Source organism: Macaca mulatta, chromosome 4 (genome assembly GCF_049350105.2).
Source record: "Macaca mulatta isolate MMU2019108-1 chromosome 4, T2T-MMU8v2.0, whole genome shotgun sequence".
In the NCBI taxonomy this organism is placed as follows: domain Eukaryota; kingdom Metazoa; phylum Chordata; class Mammalia; order Primates; family Cercopithecidae; genus Macaca; species Macaca mulatta.
In genome coordinates, this window is record NC_133409.1 from 70,987,416 (window position 1) to 71,008,481 (window position 21,066).

A 21,066-nucleotide genomic window follows, 5' to 3' on the forward strand; every position below is an offset into this window, starting at 1 on the left:
GGAAGGTAGTACAGGACACGGGAAGGATCGTACAGGACCTGGGAAGGTAGTACAGGACACAGGAAGGATTGTATAGAGCCTGGGCAGGTAGTACAGGACACAGAGAGACAGTACAGGACCTGGGAAGGTAGTACAGGACACAGAGGGATATGGGAGGGAGACTCTCCAGTGTCATCCTTAAAGATAGACAGCAATTGACATCTGAAACTGGTATGGCTTTTATTTATTTATTTATTTTTGAGACAGGGCTTCACTCTGTCACCCAACCTGGTATGGACTTGTGTGATCACACCTCACTGTAAACTCAAACTCCTGGGCTCATGCAATCCTCCCACCTCAGTCTCCCAAATTTGTGGATTTCAGGCATGAGCCACCATGGCTAGCCAAGTTTGACTTTTAGAGTGAGATGGACCTGGATTATGACCCTCACTCAAGCACATTATTTGTGACATTGGGTAAGTTGTTTCACTTCTTTGTGCCTCAATCTTCTCATCTTTAAAATGAAGATAGTATCTACCTTGCATAATTATGAGAATGAAAGAGAATACATGCATAAGGCCTATAACCCTATCTGGGAAATAGTGGTCGCTCAGTAAATGAGGGTTAATAATGATGAAAATGGGCCGGGCACGGTGGCTCATGCCTGTAATCCCAGCACTTTGGGAGGCCGAGGCAGGTGGATCACCTGAGGTCAGGAGTTTGAGACCAGCCTGGCCAACATGGAGAAACCTCATCTCTACTAAAAATACAAAAATTAGCTGGGCATGGTGATGCACACCTGTAGTCCCAGCTGCTCGGGAGGCTGAGGCAGGAGCATCACTTGAACCCAGGAAGCAGATGTGGTGGTGAGCTGAGATGGCACCACTGTACTCTTCTTGGTGACAGAGCAAGACTCCATCTCAAAAAAAAAAAAAAAAAGAAAAAAGACGAAAACAGGAACAACCTAGGGTAGCCAAATTTCCATGGATCTTCATTTTTCAGGACCATTGAAGTCCTAACTAAAACCATGTCATCTAAAAGGAATAGTAGATATTAATTAATTTGATACAGGGCCTTTTGCTCAAGTGACAAAAAAGAATAACAAGTGTGTTGGCAGGATGATACTCTATGGTACCCCAAAGCCATTCTTAGAATAAATGTAAGCACAACAGTGTCTTTAGATAAGTCTCTAGAAATAAGACTTAAAATTTCTGTAAACTGGCCAGGCACACTGGCTCACACCTGTAATCCCAGCACTTTGGGAGGCTGAGGCAAGAGGATCACTTGAGCCCAGGAGTTTGAGCCCAGCCTGGGCAGCATAGCCAGACCCTGTCTCTACAAAAAAAAAAAAAAAAGTAAAAATTAGCCAGTCATGGTGGTACATGCTGGTAGTCCCAGCTACTTTGGAGGCTAAGGCAAGAAATTCATTTGAGCCCAGGAGTTCAAGGCTGCAGTAAGCTATAATCACACCACTGCACTCCAGCCTGGGTGACAGAGTCAGACCCTGTCTCAAGAAAAGTAAAACTCTTTAAATCTGTGATGCAGGGATTCCACTCCTAGGATATAATGCAGAGAATCTTTCCCATCTGAGAGACATGTAGGAAGTTAATTTAAACAATGCTAAAAGCAGCAATCTTAGGGCAGGGCACAGTAGCTCACACATGTAATCACAGCACTTTGGGACACCAAGGTGGGTAGATCACTTAGGTCAGGCGTTCAAGACCAGCCTGGCCAACATGGTGAAACTCCATCTCTACTAAAAATACAATTAGCCAAGCATAGTAGTGGGTGCCTGTAATCCCAGCTACTCGAGAGGCTAAGGCAAGAGAATCACTTGTACCCAGGAGGCGGAGGTTGCAGTGAGCCGAGATCGCATCACTGCACTCCAGCCTGGGCAACGGAGCAAGACTCTGTCTCAGGAAAAAAAAAAAAAACCAATAGTAATAATAATAATAATGGCAATGGCAATATCCAGCAATAAGAAAATGGGTGAATAAATTACGTTCACAAAATAAAATACTATTAAACAGTTAAAATGAAGAACTAGATCTATACATCAACATGAATATACCTGAAAAAATAATGGCAAGTGAAAAAAATGCCAAAACATAATTGATACCTTTAGTTGAGTGTCTATAATATTAGTATCTGAATTTTTCTACTTTTGAAAAATTATTTTTAAAAAGCCTTGAAGTTCCTATGAGGTTAAATTTCTTTATTGCTTTTTTTCTTTTGTGGTAATGGCCTATAGTACAGCACTTTGAATTCATTTGTATTTACATAAAAATCTGTAATAAAACCAGAAGAATATTTAATGTTTATATTCTTACATTTAATCATTGACACATGTACAACACCAGCAGCAAACATTTTAAAACATAGCCTTTTGTTCTCCATGAAAATTATTCTTCTTTCTTTTTATATTTACTTCAACAAATTTCCAGTTGTTTTTCCTTAGTAATCTTGGAAGACACCCTCCATTAACCCTCTACAAGTTACATAGTACTTACTCCTTATATGGCAAATGTGTGACTATATGAAGTAGGTCATGTCCTTCCCACAGGGGTTTCCTTACACGAACCAAGCCACATTTATAGTCTTAGAAAAGCAGCCAGCAAGTTATGGGCTGAATATCAGGCTTTTTCCTAGCAAGGTTTATATACATATACATACATGTTTACTTTGGAATGTAGATATCATTAATTCACGGTTAATTGTTTGCTTGATACCCAAAGGCTTGAAAAAGGCTGAACTGTTATCAACTGCATGTAAAGGTGAAGTTTCCTAAACATTTGTATAAAAGTTAAAGAATGTATAAGTAGTCATTAGAGTGAATCTTATCTAGAAAGCCAGCACTGCACTGCAAATTTATTTTTAAAGTATTTTTTTATATTTGAAAGAGCAACTTAACAGTTGTTTGTATTTCATTTAGGTCTTTTCCAAAGCTAAAGGCCAAGGAAAGAAAAAAATATATATGGCAAGAAAGTTGCAGAAGATCCCTTCTGCTCCTTTTGTGATGATACATACGGAGAGGAGGCAATGCTGGATGGGTCCTTTGTCAAAATATTTGTTTGGCAAAAATATTCAGAAAACTACGCAAGATAAGTAAACATTTCAGAGGAGCTGGAAACAGGTAGGAACGCAACGTGAAGGCAAGTCTCGCCTCAATCAACATGAAAGAAACAGTCTCATTTTGGGTTTACTACAGACACATATTCATGGTCTTATCAGCATCTTTAAGCATGATACACAACAGAGAGTTTTTAAACTCCTTTATATTTTTAAGGCAATTTTTACAGTTTTAGGGTTAAAGTCAATCCCTGCCTATAGATGCCATAATACTCTTCATTCCTATTCTTTTACATTGATATTTATCAGCCATGTCAAAACTTTCACAGATTTTTGTTTTTTCATTTTCTTGAATGCCTTCCTATTTCCTACGTATTTTGTCACAATATATCTGCTGCCATTGCATTTTAGTTTGTTTATTCTCCTATCATTTGCCCTCAGAATTCATATATATATATGTGTGTGTGTGTGTGTGTGTATATGTAACAGACTGTATGTAGTCAACATTGATGTCATATGTCAGCACTGATTAAACTGCAAAAAAATTTTTTTAATTCCTATGTCGTCCGTCTCCAAATTTTTTTTTTTATTATTGATGGTCTATTCTAGTTCTTATCTACACACATACTCTACTTCAACTTGATATCACATTTTTACTTAGCATCATACATACATTTTCTGATATGGTTACATTGTTTTGGGTTAAGATTCTATATGTATAAAATTTTCTTCAACTCTTTTATACTAGTGAGTATTTATGCCTTTTTAATTATTTAGTATCACAAATAATATTTCCAAAACCATCTTCATAATACATATTTCCTCCTTTATGTTATTTCCCCTAAAAATAAATATTCAGAAATGGGAAATGGAGTCAGAGTTATTTGCCAAAGGATACTACCGAATTCCAACTTTTAGTAATGCATAAACACAGAGGTTGCATGAAAACTTTTTTTTATGTTTTAGATTTCAAAGAAAGTTTTCCTGTATATCTTCTCAGTTGACATTTATAATTTTCACAAAACTTCTGTGATGACATTAGTGGATTATTATTCTAAATTCTACAGAGGAGTATCACAGTTGAGTGACTTTTCCAAAGTGACCTTTGTGGAACTAGAATAAAACTCAGACCTGCTTCAAAATACAGCGGTGCTTCCACACTGCTGCAATTCCTCTATGACCTTTTAAATAAAAGTCTTCAACTTGAAAATTCTCCAACTTCCTTAATTTTTCTTTTAACATTGGACTTTTCTGTGTAGAAGACTTTCAAAGTCTTCACTCCAGATCAAGATTTCAAAATATTTAATGGGCCCATGCATTTATTTTTTAGAATATTGCTAAGGCAAGATAAGTTACAGAGAGAATGCTCTCCAGGTAGATGTAATCATTCAATTAGAAAATCATGTATCTCATTTTATAATGCATTTCTCATTAGATTAAAAAATGAACTCATGAGCATCTTTGGACAGACAGGCTGTGCACACTGGAAGGAGGGCAAACAAGTTAGCTTCCTACAGGCGCTGTGTTCAGGCGATGCAACAAAACATTCAAAACGCAGGTACATTTACTGCCCTAAAGTAAAAACGAGATGACTAAATTTTGCTAAAGATGTTTAAAATAAAATTTTGACTGAGATGTTTACTTTTCTTCAAATGCTAGGAAAACACAATGAAGAGAAAATTGAAGCATTTTGAAACATACCCAGCGTCACCAGAGGTCTCTGCGGCCGAATGTTGAATTAGAATCTCCTCTCCACGACTGGCTACTGAGCGAAGGAGACTCTTCTGCTCAGCTAATTCCTGTTCTAACTCCTGCTCAAGGGAAAGGACAAATGCAAACACATGTGTTACTTCATGATTATTGCCTACAGTCATAGTTCAAGGTATAAAATTCTCAGAGAACTTTGGTAGTGAGCTTTTAAGTTTGCACATTGCATAAAGCGTATGGTTTATGTAAATATTCAAATGTGTCTCCAAAGTACGCTGTAGTATTCTTTTGCTTTGATATAGGATACCTCTGAAAAATCTGGGGGGAAAAAAAAAAACCCATGGGAAAAGAAAATTTTGCCGGGCAATAGTGCCCTCAAGTGGTACAAAATGCTCTCTCATTTTTGAAAATCAATATTGTCATGCTAACAGGATAGATCCTTGGGAAAAGTTTTCCACTTACTTGATAAATTATGTTATCAATAGATTTGGCTTTAATTATTCATTATTTATAATAAATGCTCTTGTTATTTGAGAAAATAAAATATTTGAATATGCTTTTTACATATAGTTAAGGTACCAATGAGAAATCATTCTTATTCATCAAAGTTCATTTGTTTCACTAGGCAACAATTAGCAATCCTATTTTGTGATATCATCTACTTGAAAGTAAAAATACAAACTGCATTCATTAAAAAAATAACAAACAAACACGCAACTTAGACTTTCACCAAACCTCAAAGGCTTTCCTGAGATTTATATTAAAATTAAATAGATTCAGAAGGCAAATCTGAAAACAGAGTGGTTATCTCTGGTAAAGCAGATGATAGCCGTGTTACACTATTTGTAAACCTAAACACAAGCTTTTCTTAAAGACTGGATTTTCAAATGACCAATCATCCCAGCGGTCATGAGTCAATACATTGAAACAGCCACATCCTGCTTCATTCAAAGAGAAGATAAAGAGCCACTCTGTCTTTAGTACAGAAGCAACTTGTCCTTCTGAAACATGCCTCTCAGGTTCTTCCCTGGGCAGATCTGCAGGCTACAGAGAGGTAGGAAACACTTTACTTTTTGTTGCTGGAGACTGCTCTGCCGCTGGTGGGTCCATGTGGTGCGAGCTTGGGCCAGCCATTCCTGGACGCCGGGGCTCTGCGTGGCTGTTAGGTCAACATCGCTCTCCTCCTTCTCCTGTGCTGTTCCCTGCTTTTAACGAGGCAGAAATCAAGTCATGCTACACACCGGAAAACCTTAACCAAAAGGGAGAGAAGGCTACTTTGGTGCGTTCTATGTAATGATACCAAAATGGCTCCATTGAGATGTGAAACCACATTTAAAAAAAAATAACAGTAACACAAAACCCATCTAAGTTATGGCATTTGCAGGAGCAAGAACAACAAACAGATGATCACACATAGAACTGTTTGAGGAGAAAACCCATGTATTTAGAGGTCAGTCTTTTAGCTGACCAATGTGGTCATCAGATATTCCAGAATTTTTTTCCACAAAAACGTAACTCGAGATTGTTTTTTAAGTCACACAAAGGTAAATTGTTTCTCAAATGATCATTACCCATAATAACTGTGCCTCTCCCGTGAAAGCATTGCCCTGCCCTATGCCACTTTCTCTAATCCAGCTCCAATGAAAGAGTTTTAGAATAATCTTCCTAAAAACTTTTCTAAAAGATTATTAATCAAAGACATTTTAATATCTTTGAGGTTCTAAAAGATTATTAATCAAAGACGTTTTAATATCTTTGAGAAGCAAAAAGTTCAGTTCCGTAAGGCATCATACTCTCTGGAATTCAGTAAGAACTTAAACTTGATTCTCAGTTCATATGGGAGAAAATGTACTGCAGCACAGAGGCAAGGAGTCTAAACAAGAGTTTCCCAGGCCGGCTGGACATCCTCTGTTCTACCTTTCACAGCCCAGGGTCTTGACCTCTGTGTCACAGAGCCGCAGCTTCACCGCAGGTAACTCAAGTCCCAAGACACTGAATAGGAAGGAAGCCTCATCCCTGATACTGGTCTGTGTAACCTTCAGTGTCTACCCTACTAAGGTGATAGATTTAAATTATTCCTAGAATTCTCTATCTTTGAGAGTCTGCTATTATATGATAATATTTATAGACTGACCTACATAATCAATAGACTGTACTCAAAGATGAAAACTCTTGAAGAGTCTTTCTTTCAGAACCATCAATTAGCACATTAAAAAAAGTCATTTACTGTAGGCACATGTGGTTACCATTTTACAAATTCAAAAGCTGAATTGAGCCTTGAGAGGTCAGTGGTATGATAATTAAAGGTGAGATCTCTAAAAAAGTACCCTTCACCCCATCTATCACCATCACCAGAAACTGGCCCATTGCTAAGCTGGCTTACCAAAGTAATGACTCAGCACCTAGGCAAGAGTTGATCCTTCCTGCCTGATTATTCTAATGGAATTTGAAAGGCCCTAAAATGTTGCACATCAAACGGGATTAGTTCTGAATGAGAGCTTTTCTACTCACATAGATTCATCTGTCACTGGATAAATTATAATTTCAATATAACTCATTTACTACTTATTAAGCACTCACTAGACACTGTTCTAGGAGCTGGGAGTGCTCTGCAAAGAAGCCAGATGAGGGCCCTGGTGGAGAGTTAGACTATAAACAAATAAGATAACCGAGCTGGTGATAAGGCCTACAGAAAACGTTAAGACAGAAAATGGGATAGAAAGTTTTAGGGAGGTCTAAGGAAGCATCTTTAGAAGAGACAATTGCACTCTGCATGATGAGAGACCACCAACCTGGCAAAGACCTAGAGTGAGGGCATTCAGACCCAGGGAAGAGGTGGCACAAAGACCCCAAGGTGAAAGAAATTTGCCATTTCAGAGAGAACAGAGCAGTGAAGAGGCCAGTGGGGCTGGCGTAGCATGGGGAAGAGGAAGGATATTTCACAGGTTGTTTCTCCAGAGGAGCCCCCTGCCATCTGTTTCTGGAGCTGCTGCTCCCCTGCCCACTGGGTCTTCTTTGCAATGTCTGAGCACAACATGGGACCCAGCCATTCTAGCTCATCCAACCTAACTGCCCACAGACCCTTCTCTCTCTCTCTTGTTTTCGGAGTTTTACACTCACAATTTTGGGGAAATAGATGGGATCTGTTTACCCTTCTGTTTCTTCTTTTTTTCATTAGAATCTCATGATTAAATTGTCTGAGATAATAGATCTTATCTTTATCTTTGCAACATGGTGTCGGTGCTTCAAGCTAAATGAACAGTAAAACCTGTAGGTAATAGTATACATAACCTTCTCCCAGATCCTGAGCCCACCCGAGCTCAGACTTCCTTTCCTTTCAGATGATCCAGCCAGAGATTACAATTTAGGTAGAACAACGGGGGTGCAATGGTCTAACAGATGCTAGTTGCATTTTGAAAGACCTTCAGAATTGGTGACTAGTGACACTAAATTCTCCACCTTCTGCAGAATTTCTCAAAGATAAGCAGTGATTTTCCTAAAGATGGGAAGTTTGGGTGGATGGGCATTCTCCCAGAACTGGAGCCCATGATTTTCTGCATGAAAACAGATTCTCTCTCATCTAAGAATCCACCATCTTCTAAGAATAAGCTCTAAAAGAACCTGGTTCTTCCAAGCAAAGTTGAAACAGCAGTTCAAAAGGAACCTGTAGAGAATGACCTCAAGAAATCAGTGGATGAGACTGAAAGCTGTCCCCATCAGAGCTGCTCCAGCTGCCAACGTAGTGGCCCTGGCCATGACCTGCTGACTTGCTTTTGTGGGATCCAGGCCACTTCCTCTCTGCTTTTCTCTTCAGCAAAAATTTGTTTTTCAGAGCCCGACCTGAAGACTCCCTTGGAAACTTCTCCCAGCCCTGAGCCCAACACACTCTTCTATGCCAGTTACTATGGTCTGATTGAGAGAGGTTGGCTCAAGTTCCTTACACCAAATTTGGTTTGGAACAGTGACAACTGAAATGTTAGGTCTTAACAACTTCCTCACTTTTATATGCACAGCTATATATTCAGATTCTATGTGGTTAGATTCAGTTTTTCAGTGAGTGAATTTTTCTCTGAATGATTTAGTCATTTTGAAACATAAGACTTGGACCACAGGAAGCAAACCATGATTAAGAATCCAGTTCAAATTTCATTCTCTTTCCCCTGGGGATAAGAAGGCACAACCAGAAGGAAAGTAATTATGGTAATTACTTTCTCTGAGGTGTGATAACAGTTTTCTGCCATACCTAGGGAATGGGGAGGTTAGGTGACTTCTGTCATCAGTCCCCACTGGGTGGGGCTATATAAACTGCTTATTTTGGAAAAACTAGAACAGTAACCACTTTTGCCAGGAACATTCCTTGGAAGATGAATGAGGACTGGGCAATGCTAAACATTAAATAAAACATTTCTTTATAAAGCTTTTTATTATTTTATGGGGCAATCTCTCTGTTCCTTTAATGAATGATAATGTGTGAAAAAGACCTAGCTTCATGAAGATACCACGAAATTCAGGAGATCCTATTACATACCCTTAAGATCTGTGGTTCTTCATATAGAGAAGCAGTCTATTTGATAGGAAACAAAAAAAGCGTAGTCATTCACTGATACCCATGTAAGTCAAATTAGTGAAGAAGAACGGAGGTAAGAAGTATTACCATTTCCCAGCTTCAGTAGCACTAAGTAATGGTGTGCTTACAGACTTAGGAAGGTATTCCAACCCTCCTGAATCATCCAAGCCCCAATTAAAGGGTATTAATATTGCTGACGGCTGCATTTAATGGAAGATTTGTTTTCTGCAATTAACTTAATTAATTTCAGATAAACTCCAAATTATTTTTAGTTTTCTGCATAAAGGGACATGATCCTTTCCATAGCAATAATAATGTAAACAGGGCTCCTTTTCTTCCCACAGATGGAAAAGCAATCTTCCAGGAAGCTCTAATTATTTTAAAAGATCTATTAATATTTTATATGCTGGGAACTTCATTAGATGAAAGACGATGGAATTTAGAGATAGTTTAAAAATAAACAGTAACCAATTTTCATGTAGTAAAACACTACCACATTTTTCTGTATTTACACGTCACCCAATGTGGACAGAGTCAGGACTTGACTCAATTTAAACAACTCCCACGGACCTGGGCAGCATCTGCCGGGTGTCGACGCCACAGGGGTGTGCGCATGCTCAGTCCAGCCCGCTAAAGTCTCAAGCCCGGCCTTTCGGCATAGCAGAAGCTTCTCCGTTTCAAATAACGTGATTTGGAAACAGTTGGTTATTGTTATTAATTATTTTAACTGCTGCAATTTGAGCATTTATTGTATTACTTGCATTTAAATCCTCACTATTTTTTTCCTTTTTATTTTTTCCACATGTTCTAAAGAATTTTTTAAAGTTAAATATTATTATCCATATTTTACAGATGAGAAAACTGATCCGTAAGAAAGTTGTGGGAAATTTAAGGATCTTGCCCCAGGTCACCTCGTTAATAATGAATGAGAAAAAGATAAACAGATTTCAATCCTGGCTTGTGGATATGCTTTCTTTGGCACAGAAATTATTTAAAAATTTTAGATTTAAATGTCAACGTTTAAAAACTGGGAGGCTTAAGAAATAAATCTAAATTCCCTATCTCTTGAAAAAGTAGAAGATCCAGCAATGCCACTTGTAAATTCTTGTGTGATAATAGCTAGAGCTGAGTAACAGCTGCTCCTTAGACAGGAGCCTTGCCAAGGGCCAGGCTGGGCCTGCTTCCCTCGTTGGTTTGCCCTTCCCAGGCCATGAGGCCTTGGAATTTGTGGTTCCTGCCTTGTTTAATCTCTCCTGTGCTTGGGAGTATCAGGCCACCCGTTCCCTTACTACCTGCCTCTAGGGGTAGGTAGGTGGGGTAAGGGAGTAATAAGAGCTTTATAAATGATTGCTATCCCTATCCCCATCCCATTGCTAGGCAACTTTCAAGGCTTTTCCTTTATTTAAGCTTCTTTAGAAATTAAGTTCATTCACAGATCACCACTGAAAATAGAAGAAAGCATTACGTATTCTACCTATAACAGTTGTTTACAAAACTAGGTGAATTGCTGTCTACTTTTACAGCTAGAAAATCATTCTACTTTTGTTGTTTTAGTATCTGTAACCTTTTCTTTTGACTTTAATTACAAAGTCACATTGCATGTGCATTTTCAAGTGTGTAAATCCAAGTGAAATGTTGTATTTTTTATTTGCATCTATTTATCCAACACAGAGTTCAAATGTCTTTTCATATGTTCATTGTCCATTTGTATTTCTTTTCCTGTGAATTATCTCTTCATATCTTTTGTCCATATTCTACTATTTGATCTTTCCTTATTGTTTTACAAAAGATTTGTGAATTATATAGTTTCTTCCCTGTTTGTCTATGTCTTTTGTTTTATTTTGTTTTACTCATCCCTCCTTGTCTACGTCTTTCAACTTGGTTACTTTTTTGGGGGCGGGGGAGGGGGATCATACAGAACTTTTCCATTTTTGTGTAGTGGTTTTATTTTTATTTATTTATTTATTTACTTATTTATTTTTGAGATGGAGTTTCACTCCTATTGCCCGGACTGGAATGCAACAGCGTGATCTCTGCTCACTGCAACCTCCGCCTCCTAGGTTCAAGTGATTCTCTTACCTCAGCCTCCCGAGTAACTGGGATTACAGGTTCCCACCACCACACCTGGCTAATTTTGTATTTTCAGTAGAGAAGGAGTTTCACTATGTTGGCCAGGCTGGTCTCGAACTCCTGACCTCAGGTGATCCACCCGCCTCAGCCTCCCAAAGTGCTGGGATTACAGGTGGGAGCCATGGCCCATTTGTTTATTTGTTTAGTTGGTGTCTCACTCTGTCACGCAGGCTGCAGTGCAGTGGCACAATCATAGCTCGCTGCAACCTCAACCGCCTGGGCTTAAGGGATTCTCCCACCTCAGCTTCCTTAGTAGCTGGACCACAGGTGTGTGCCACCATGCCTGGCTAATTTTTTTATTATTTGTAAAGATGGGGCTTTGCTGTGATACCCAGGCTGGTCTTGAATTTCTGGGATCAAGCAATTCTCCCTTCTTAGCCTCCCAAACTGCTGAAATTACAGGCATAAGCCACCACGCCCTGCCCATGTACTACTTTAAAAGAAGCTATAAAATTCTGGATTTGGGGTATACTGACAAAAGTTCTCCCTATCCTAAGATTTTTTTAAAAAATCATACATTGAGTACCTTGCGGACTTAAGTTTTATATTTAAATCTTTGATCCATCTGTGATACATTTTTCTGTAAAATATGGGGTAGAAAATACAGTTTACCATGTTTCAGGTGATTATTTACAGAGTGAGTCATATTTTGTCCACTGATTTATAATGCCACCTAAAATATTTATCAAATTCCTTTATATACCAAATCTCTTTCTGGAATAGTTATCGTTTAATTTTCTGTTCACATATTTATTGTGTCAACACCAAACTATTTTAATTATTGTAATATTATATTTTAATATATGATTAGATTGGCCAGGCATGGTAGCTCATGCCTATAATTTCAGCACTTTGGGAGGCTGAGGTGGGTGAATTACTTGTGCTTAGGAGTTCAAGACCAGCCTGGGCAACATTAGGAGACCTCTATTTCTAAAAAAAACACAAAAATTAGCTGGACATGGACATGGTGATGCACACCTGTAGTCCCAGCTATTCGGGAAGCTGAGGTAGAAACATTACTTGAGACTGGAAGGCAGAGGTTGCAATGAGCTGAGATTGCGTCCCTGCACTCCAGCCTGGGTGACAGAGCGAGACCCTGTCTCAAAAAAAACCAAAACCTACACACATATATAAGACTAATAACCCCTCAAAACTCTCTACAAAATTTTATATGGAATATTACATTATTCCTCTAACTTGCTTTTTGTCTATATAAAAACTATAAATTCTTGACTTTTTTTTTTTTTTTTTTTTTTTTTAATGAGACAGAATTTCACTCTGTTGCCCAAGCTAGAGCACAGTGGCACAATCTCAGCTCACTGCAACCTCTGCCTCCCAGGTACAAGCAATTCTCACATCTCAGCCTCCCAAGCAGCTGGGATTACAGACATGCCCCACCACACCCAGCTAATTTTTGTATTTTTAGTAGAGATGGGGTTTCATCATGTTGGCCAGGCTGGTCTCAAACTCCCAACCTCAGGTGATCCACCGGCCTTGGCCTCCCAAAGTGCTGGGGATACAGGCGTGAGCCACTGTGCTCGGCCGATTTCATTTTTTAATTTTTATTTTTTGTTGGATTATTTTATGGTTTTCAATGACTTAACTTCATATTTTGTAATAAGCCAGTCATCTTCCTAAATTTCTCCACTGCTTCTAATTTTTAGTTAAGTTTGGTTTTCCACATCATATCATCATATGATCAGCAAAAAGCTGAAGAAAAATACATAAGTTAGTCCTAACAATCATCCTCACACTGAGAAAATAGTAGCAATCACAGTGACCTTCCATGAAGTTTCCATGACAATATTTATGTCCTACTTCCTACCAGTATTTGTATTCCAATATAGACGCTTTCCCTTGCTCCTCATTTTACTTGGAGAACAGATTGGCCTGGTCTCAACCATTATTGCAGGAGAAAGGTGTAAATGGTAAAGGAAGGCACAGTTTGGATTAGGCCACAAGAAGAAGCAGATGATACCATCAGATGCTTGTAGGTTTGAGGCAGCTAATGGGCTTCTCAACTATTTGGTCCCTGGCTTACTTAGCAAGAAGGGTAGGGAAGACCAAACTCTGCACTTTTTTTTTTTTTTTTTTGAGACGAAGTCTCCCTCTGTCTCCCGTACTGGAGTGCAGTGGCACAATCTCAGCTCACTGCAACCTCCACCTCCTGGGTTCAGGTTCAGGAGATTCTTCTGCCTCAGCTTCCCGAGTAGCTGGGACTACAGGTGCCCGCCATCATGCCCAGCTAAGTTTTTGTATTTTTAGTAGGGACGGGGTTTCACCGTGTTAGCCAGGATGGTCTCCATCTCCTGATCTCATGATCCACCCGCCTCGGCTTCCCAAAGTGCTGGGATTACAGGTGTGAGCCACCGCGCCCAGCCAGTGCACTTTTTATCCTATCCGTTCCCTCCCCAACAAGATTTTTCTTGCAATCACACTCCTTTTTCTTTTCTTTCGTTTTTTTTTTTTTTTTTTTTTTATGAGATAGAGTCTTGTTCTGTCGTCCAGACTGGAGTGCAGTGGCATAATCTCGACTCACTGCAACCTTCACCTCCTGGGTTCAAGCAATGATCCTGTCTCAGCCTCCTGAGTAGCTGAGATTACAGCTGTCCACCACCAGGCCCAGCAAATTTTTTTTTTTTTTTTTTTGGCTAACCATGTTAGCCAGTCTGGTCTCAAACTCCTGACCTCAAGTGATCCGCCCATCTCGGACTCCCAAAGTGCTGGGATGATAGGCGTGAGCCACAGCACCCTGCTCATATTCTTTTTTCATCAATTTTTCCTCTATTGAGTTATTTCCATTAACGTGTAAACTTACTATTTTTCTGATCTTAAAATGAAACACTCACATTGTGATGAATGTATAAGTAAAAAAAAGAGATACAATTTTCTTTGACCCCCTTCTCCTTAGAGCTTATCTCATTCCTCTGTATACCACTTTACAGCAACACTCCTGGAGCAGCCTTTACTTTCCCTCTCCAGTTCCTCTCCTCTCACTGTCACTTTCATGTCAGAGTGCTTTCTGCCTCCACCACTCCGCTGAACTGCTGTTGTTAGTAGTCCTAACAAAATCTATTTGCAAAGTCCAAGAGTGTAAACTTAAAACTGCACACTAAAATGTCACTGTAAAGCAGGTACATACGCGAGTATGCGTCACCGCCAACCTGTTCCTTTTACCTGGCACACCTTAGAAGGAGCACGTGAACAGTGCTCCAACTTTCGGCTGTGGGCCAGCGGCTGGAACCCTCACCTGCATGTTGAGCTGCTTATCATGCAGGGCTCTCTGCAGCTCCAGCAGGCTCCCCTTGAGCCTTCTCAGCTTTCCAGCCAGCTGCTCGGCCTCGTCCTTGGTGTGAGCTTTGCCCTCCAGCAGCAGGTTCTCATTGTGGACTGACAGCTCTGATAAAGCCACCACCTTCTGCTCTATTTCCACCAGCATGTTCTGCAGCAACAGAAATAAGGATGAACTCACACATCTCCCCAGCCTCTGCAAAGACTGTTTCCCACAGTGCAACACAGACCTCTGGAGTCTTTTACCAAACAGACAGGCTTTCGTGATTTTTTGTAGTTTTCCCATGGCCTTGATGAGTGAGTAGTCTATAGACTTTTTTTTTCTTTCTTTCTTTTTTTTGAGGGAGGGTCTTGCTCTGTCACCCAGGCTGGAGCGCATAGTCATAAATATGGCTTACTGCAGCCTCCACCTACTGGGCTCAAGGGATCCCCCTGCCTCAGCCTCCCATGTAGCAAGGACCACAGACATGTGCCACCACACCTGGCTACATTTTTTATTTTTTCAACAGAAACCAGGTTTCACTTTGTTGCCCAGGCTGGTCTCTAACAATGTGCTCCCACCTCAGCCTCCCAAAGTGTTGGGATTACAGGTGTCAGTCACAGTGTCTGGTGACTTTTATTTTTAATTGTTATGGTATTAGAGGGGTCTATAAAAAATTACCTGAGCCTCTCAATTTTTCTTTTCTTTTTTTTTTTTTTTTTTTTATTTGAGATAGGGTCTCACTCTGTCGCCCAGGCTAGAATGCAGTGGTGGGACCATGGCTCACTGCAGCCTTGACTTCCCGGGTTCAGGTGATCCTCCCACCTCAGCCTCCCAAGTAGCTAGGACTACAGGTACGTGCTATCACACCTGGCTAATTTTTTGTATTTTTGTAGAGACAGGGTTTTGTCATGTTTCCCAGGCTGTTCCTGAACTCCTGAACTCAAGAAATCTGCCTGCCTCGACCTCCCAATGTGCTGAGATTACAGGCATGAGTCATGGTGCCCTGCCAATTTTTCTCTATTTTAAGATTAGCTATTATGAAATGACAAAAACACATTTTAAAAAAAAACATGAAAACCTTTTTTTTTTTTTTTTTTGAGATAGTGTTTTGACTTTGTCACCCAGGTTGGAGTGCAGTAGTGCAATGCTGGCTCATTGCAACCTCCGTTTCCCAGGTTCAAGCAATTCTCCTGCCTCAGCCTCCAGAGTAGCTGAGACTACAGGCACGCACTACCATGCCTGCCTAATTTTTGTATTTTTAGTAGAGATGGGGTATCACCATGTTGGTCAAGATGTTCTCCATCTCCTGACCTTGTGATCTGCCCACCTCAGCCTCCGAAAGTGCTGGGATTACAGGCATGCGCCACTGCGCCCAGCTGAAAAACATTTTTATATAGTCAACAGATAAGGAGAAAAGGCCATTGCCTTCGTGTTATCCATTACTATTATGTTATTTTTGTGTTAGATTATGATAATTATGGCTAATAAAAATAAGACATCACATAATCAACTCTTATTAATTTAAAGAGAATCCTCTTTTTTGAAACATTACTGCTTTGGATTGATTTCTTTTTCAGGTGGCTGCTCTCACGTGTTTTTTAAAATTTGGTATACTTTTAATCTTACATTTCCAAAGGTTTTCCCTACATTTTTACTTTCATGTTCTGGAATAAGTCTTTGGTGCTACAGGGTTTTCCTCTAAAATGGAGACTATATTAGAGAAGGAGAAAAATCGTCTTCCTTCTTCCTAGGTAAGACTTAAAACAAAAAACAAAAAAGACTTAAAAAAAAAAAAACCCCAAACATGTTTTACTTTCTACAGAAATCATTGTTTTTATATTCTTTAATTCTACATCCTTTGGTACCTGGCAGTCCACAAGCTGGGCCTCCATGTCCATGGGCTCCTTGGGTGTACCCAGCGCAGTATCCAGAGTGGCCTTGGTACTCAAGAGCCAGCTGTCCAGCTCATCGGCTTCACAGCGATACCTCTGCAGGGCCTGTTCCTGCCTTTGTTCCTCCAGCTGATCATTCAACTTCTCCTAATGAATTCAGTAAAATGTAACATAGATCACGCTAAGGTAAAATCTTGAGAATTTAACATAGTAAAGCAATGGTTCCAGGCCCTGGCTGCACATAAGAATCACCGGTAAAACTTTAAAAAATTATCTTTGCTTAGACCACATCCCAGAACAACAATCAGAATTTCTAGGGGTAACTCTCAAAATTGGTATTTAAAAAAAGACGCCCTAGTGATTCTAATGTGCATCTAGAGTTGAACAAGGTATTCTCAAATAATATACCTATACGACCAGGCAGCAATATAAATGGTGGAAATCAGCCAAGGATTAGAACAAAACAATGGCATAAAGCAGTTGGTAAATGGCAGCAGACACTGGACCTCTATGGCTGGGAAGAGTAGCAAGTGATGGAGACTGTGGCAAACTGAAAAACATGTGGCCTGCCTAAAACAGCAGCCACATACAGTTCCAGGCAATTGATCCCTGTGGGAAGGAGTGGTCCACTATTAACTTTCATCTCAAGTGAAGGCAGAAATCTAAATTTCTAGGTTAGCTCTCTGAGTTTTTCAATGATTGCAAATAATTCATGTTAAAAAAAAATCAGGCCAATCACTTCATTTTGAAACCCCCACAAGTTTTTCATAGAGTTACTGGGGACAATATAAATGAATTAAAAGTTAACTTTTAAAATAAATATTTTATAAATTATTTTATGAATAATTCATTATTTTAAAATTTTATTAAACAATTTAAAATGGAAATTAATAAGTAGGGCAGACACATTGGCTTTAAATTTCTCTAATACAAGAAGTATTAGGTTGGTGCAAAAGTAACTGTGGTTTTTGCCATTATTTTTGCACCAACCTAATATATCAATAGATTATTTGACTAATCACATAATAGGTAAAACTAGAGACAGACTACACACCCCACAACGGGGTCATGGTTAATTGCCTTATGTTATAATTAGCAGCTAAATAAAATAATATTTGGTTCATATAATAAGAAATGTATTGAGAACCCACTATGTGTCAGAGAAGCTGCCAAAAGATACAAGATGATAGATACTATAAAGGTCTTTAGGGAGCCTCCAGTCTAACCAAATTATAGAAGCAACAATAAAAGTAGCCTAGAAGCTTAGGGCCAAGAATTTACAAGAGAACAAATAAAAAAAGGAAGATAGCTGATTTTTAACACAGATATTACTGCTGCCCAAATTTGTCTCTATATTAAATAATATTTAAATTAAATAATGTGGGAACCAGAATTGCAAGAGTATTTTCATGAATTACTATATTTGAATTGGCTAACAGTGACTGAGTAGGATTTATTCTTTATAGTATTAGTAATATCATCCGTCAAATGCTGTCATGTAAACACAGCTAACCATTATGCAAACCTTCTACAATTATTCTTCACAAGGCTCATGTCTACCAAGAATTTGCTTTCCACATTCTCAATATTTCACGCCTGAAATGAGTCAGAAGGGGGTCAAAGGACATATTCGTGGCTACACATCGACTGTACTCTCTTCAGGAGACCTTTTTTTTGAGACAGAGTCTTGCTCTGTTGCCCAGGCTGGAGTGCAGTGACGTAATCTCAGCTCACCACAACCTCTGCCTCCCAGGCTCAAGCGATTCTTCTGCCTTAGCCTCCCAAGCAGCTGGGACTACAGGCACACTCCACCATGTCTGGCTCATTTTTGTATTTTTAGTAGAGACAGGGTTTCACTATGTTGGCCAGGCTGGTCTCGAACTCCTGACCTCGTGATCCACCCGCCTCAGCCTCCCAAAGTGCCGAGGTTACAGGCATGAGCCACTTCGCCCAGCCATGAAGACCATTCTTGAAACAAAATCCCAGTTGGGGAGAGGGAAGCAATGAAAATGTAGATAGGTAAGTAACCCACATACTTGGTAACATAATGTTAAAAGTTAACTCAGAAGTGAGGAGGCCACTTTAGAGTTATTGGTTACCTCCAAAAGCTGCCGTTTCCCTGAGGCTTTCATCCTGATGGTGGACATTCGCTCGGCTAAGACAGTGAGCGTGGACTGCAAGGCCAGCTGCTCCGCAGGGTCGGCCTCACAAGACTTGGATACCAGCTCCTCTGCGAGAGAGGACTGGAGCTCATTGATTTCATCCTGGAGCATGAGAATCTCATCCATCAATGCCTGGAGGAAAGACTGTGGAATCACACTCATGTATTGATTTTCTTCACTGAGGGATCATTAGCACAAGCTGAGTCTCACATCCATTGGGATTCGCGAAAGATATTTCACCTGGGAATCATTATCAACCAGCAAATAGGGGGCTACTCACCTAAGTTTCTAAATGAAAGGCCAGGACTTTTCTGATTTTACGTATGTATCACTAACCAAAGTGAGTTTGAGCAACTTAATTAATCTTTCTAGTTTTCAATAGGATCATCTGTAATACAAGGATCATCTGTAATACCAACTTATTATTTTATTTTTTAGAGACAGAGTCTCACTCTGTCACTCAGGCTGGAGTGCAGTGGTATGATCACAGCTCACTGTAATCTTGAACTCTTGGGCTCAAGCGACCCTCCCGCTTGAAGCTAGGACTACAGGTGTGTGCTATCACACCTGGCTAAATTTTTTATTTTTTATTTTTTTACTTTTTGTAAAGACAGGATCTTGCTATGATGCTCAGGCTGGTCTTAAACTCCTGGCCTCAGGGAATACTCCAACCTGGATTACAGGCACGAGCCACCACATTTCTCAATCATTTCTAAGAGTCTCCAATACGATGTTGAAAATAAAATGTATTACTTTCTTACTTAACATGATTTTCCCACATTCACCTATTGCTTTCCCCAAATCTGAAACAGCATTGAACTCTAGTCCAAAACTCACATCGTTTCTCACAGGATGGGAGAAACCTGTAACCTATTTCTATGTGGTCACACTGCTCATTGTTTTTCATTTATCAAACTCTAAAAAAATAAGGGTCTCTCCCAAGTGATGTCTTCCATTCCCGAGACTTCAAATGCTTTCTAATCCTGAGCACTTCCAAAGGTACATCCCTAACCCAAACACCTGCCCTAAGTTTCAGGCTGTGTGTCCAACTTACCTAGTTCACGGGTGTCTGCATAGTGTTAAGTCTAAACCTGCTTCCCCTGCTGTCTTCCAACACCTCTCATTATGGCTCAAGCTGGAGACTTGGGAGTCACTCTTCACACCTTCCTCTCCTTCACTCACCAGATCCAATTCATCACCCAGTCCAATGGCTTTTATCTCAAAACTATATCGTGTATATCTGAATATCCCCCCTGCCCCCACCTGAAGCCAAAGTCAACTTCCTCTCTTGACTGAGTTGCTATATAATGTTCTATTGATGAGTCTATCTGCTTACACTCTCGTTGCTCCAGTCCAGTCTGTATGAAGCAATTACAGCAACCTTTTGAAAATATCAATTAGGTCCTCTCACTCCCCTTCTTTAAAATATGTACTGGATTCTTGCTGTGAAATAAAACAAACTTGTGTGATCTCACTCTTCCTGCCTCGTGTGCCACATTCCCTTCTTGCTCACCATATTCCTGCCTTCTTCAGCCACTCCAAGGCCCCACTTCAGTCACTTCCTGGCCTCAGGGCCTTTGAACATGCTGTTCCCTCAACGTGGAAAACTCTTCCCGCTCTGTGTGTGATGGCTCTATTCATCCTTTGCTCTTAGGTTAACTGTCGTATCTTCAGAGAGGCCTTTCATGACCACCCAATCCTAAGAAAATCTCCATCATTCTCTCTCAATAGCGCCCTGTTTTCCTGTCTATCATAATTATACTTGATTTTATTTCTCTCTTTTGGGGGTATTTTACGACTTGCTCTTTAGATGGAATCCTCACAGGAGAAATTTTTATTTAGGATTTCAGTGAAGTTGGAAAAACAGGCTCTATCATTACAGAGGCAACTATGATTTCAAGTAAAGTAACATAGGTTTTATATTTGCCAGCATTTCATAGTTTCCAATGTGCCCTTATTTGCATAATTCCTATTTTTCCCACAGGACTGGAGGCTTTGCTGTAAGCACAGCGCCTCCTCAGAGTGGGCTCTCGCAATGTTAAACAGCAAAAACCCCTTATCTTTTCCTAATATCAAATATCATCATGATAATTTTTAAATAAACTATTAATATTATATACATCTAGAAAAGTGAACAGATTATAAGCACACCAACTATATATATATATATCCATGCTGCTGCTACCCAGATCAAGAAATGGAACATTTCCAGGATTCTACAAGCTCTTTTGACCTCCTCCTTTTTGCTACTGCTGTCCTCAAAAATCACCACTGTGTTAACTCGTA

The 21,066-nt window shown here is 39.7% G+C and overlaps 1 protein-coding gene across 13 annotated transcripts in view; it reads right to left on the bottom strand.

Moving 5' to 3' along the window:
* The window catches only part of SYNE1 (spectrin repeat containing nuclear envelope protein 1), a 529,762-nt gene that overhangs the window by 143,853 nt on the left and 364,843 nt on the right, over window positions 1-21,066 (bottom strand). For 6 of the 13 annotated variants that reach the window (XM_077999556.1, XM_077999553.1, XM_077999559.1 and 3 more), the window contains 5 exons: window positions 18,718-18,924; window positions 16,592-16,765; window positions 14,703-14,894; window positions 5,826-5,960; window positions 4,750-4,859 (listed from right to left, as the gene is read on the bottom strand). In XM_077999556.1, the coding sequence (XP_077855682.1) occupies window positions 4,750-4,859; window positions 5,826-5,960; window positions 14,703-14,894; window positions 16,592-16,765; window positions 18,718-18,924 (818 nt within the window). The remainder of the gene's footprint in view (window positions 1-4,749; window positions 4,860-5,825; window positions 5,961-14,702; window positions 14,895-16,591; window positions 16,766-18,717; window positions 18,925-21,066) is intronic. The other 7 variants (XM_077999554.1, XM_077999552.1, XM_028847244.2 and 4 more) reach the window with 3 other exon arrangements.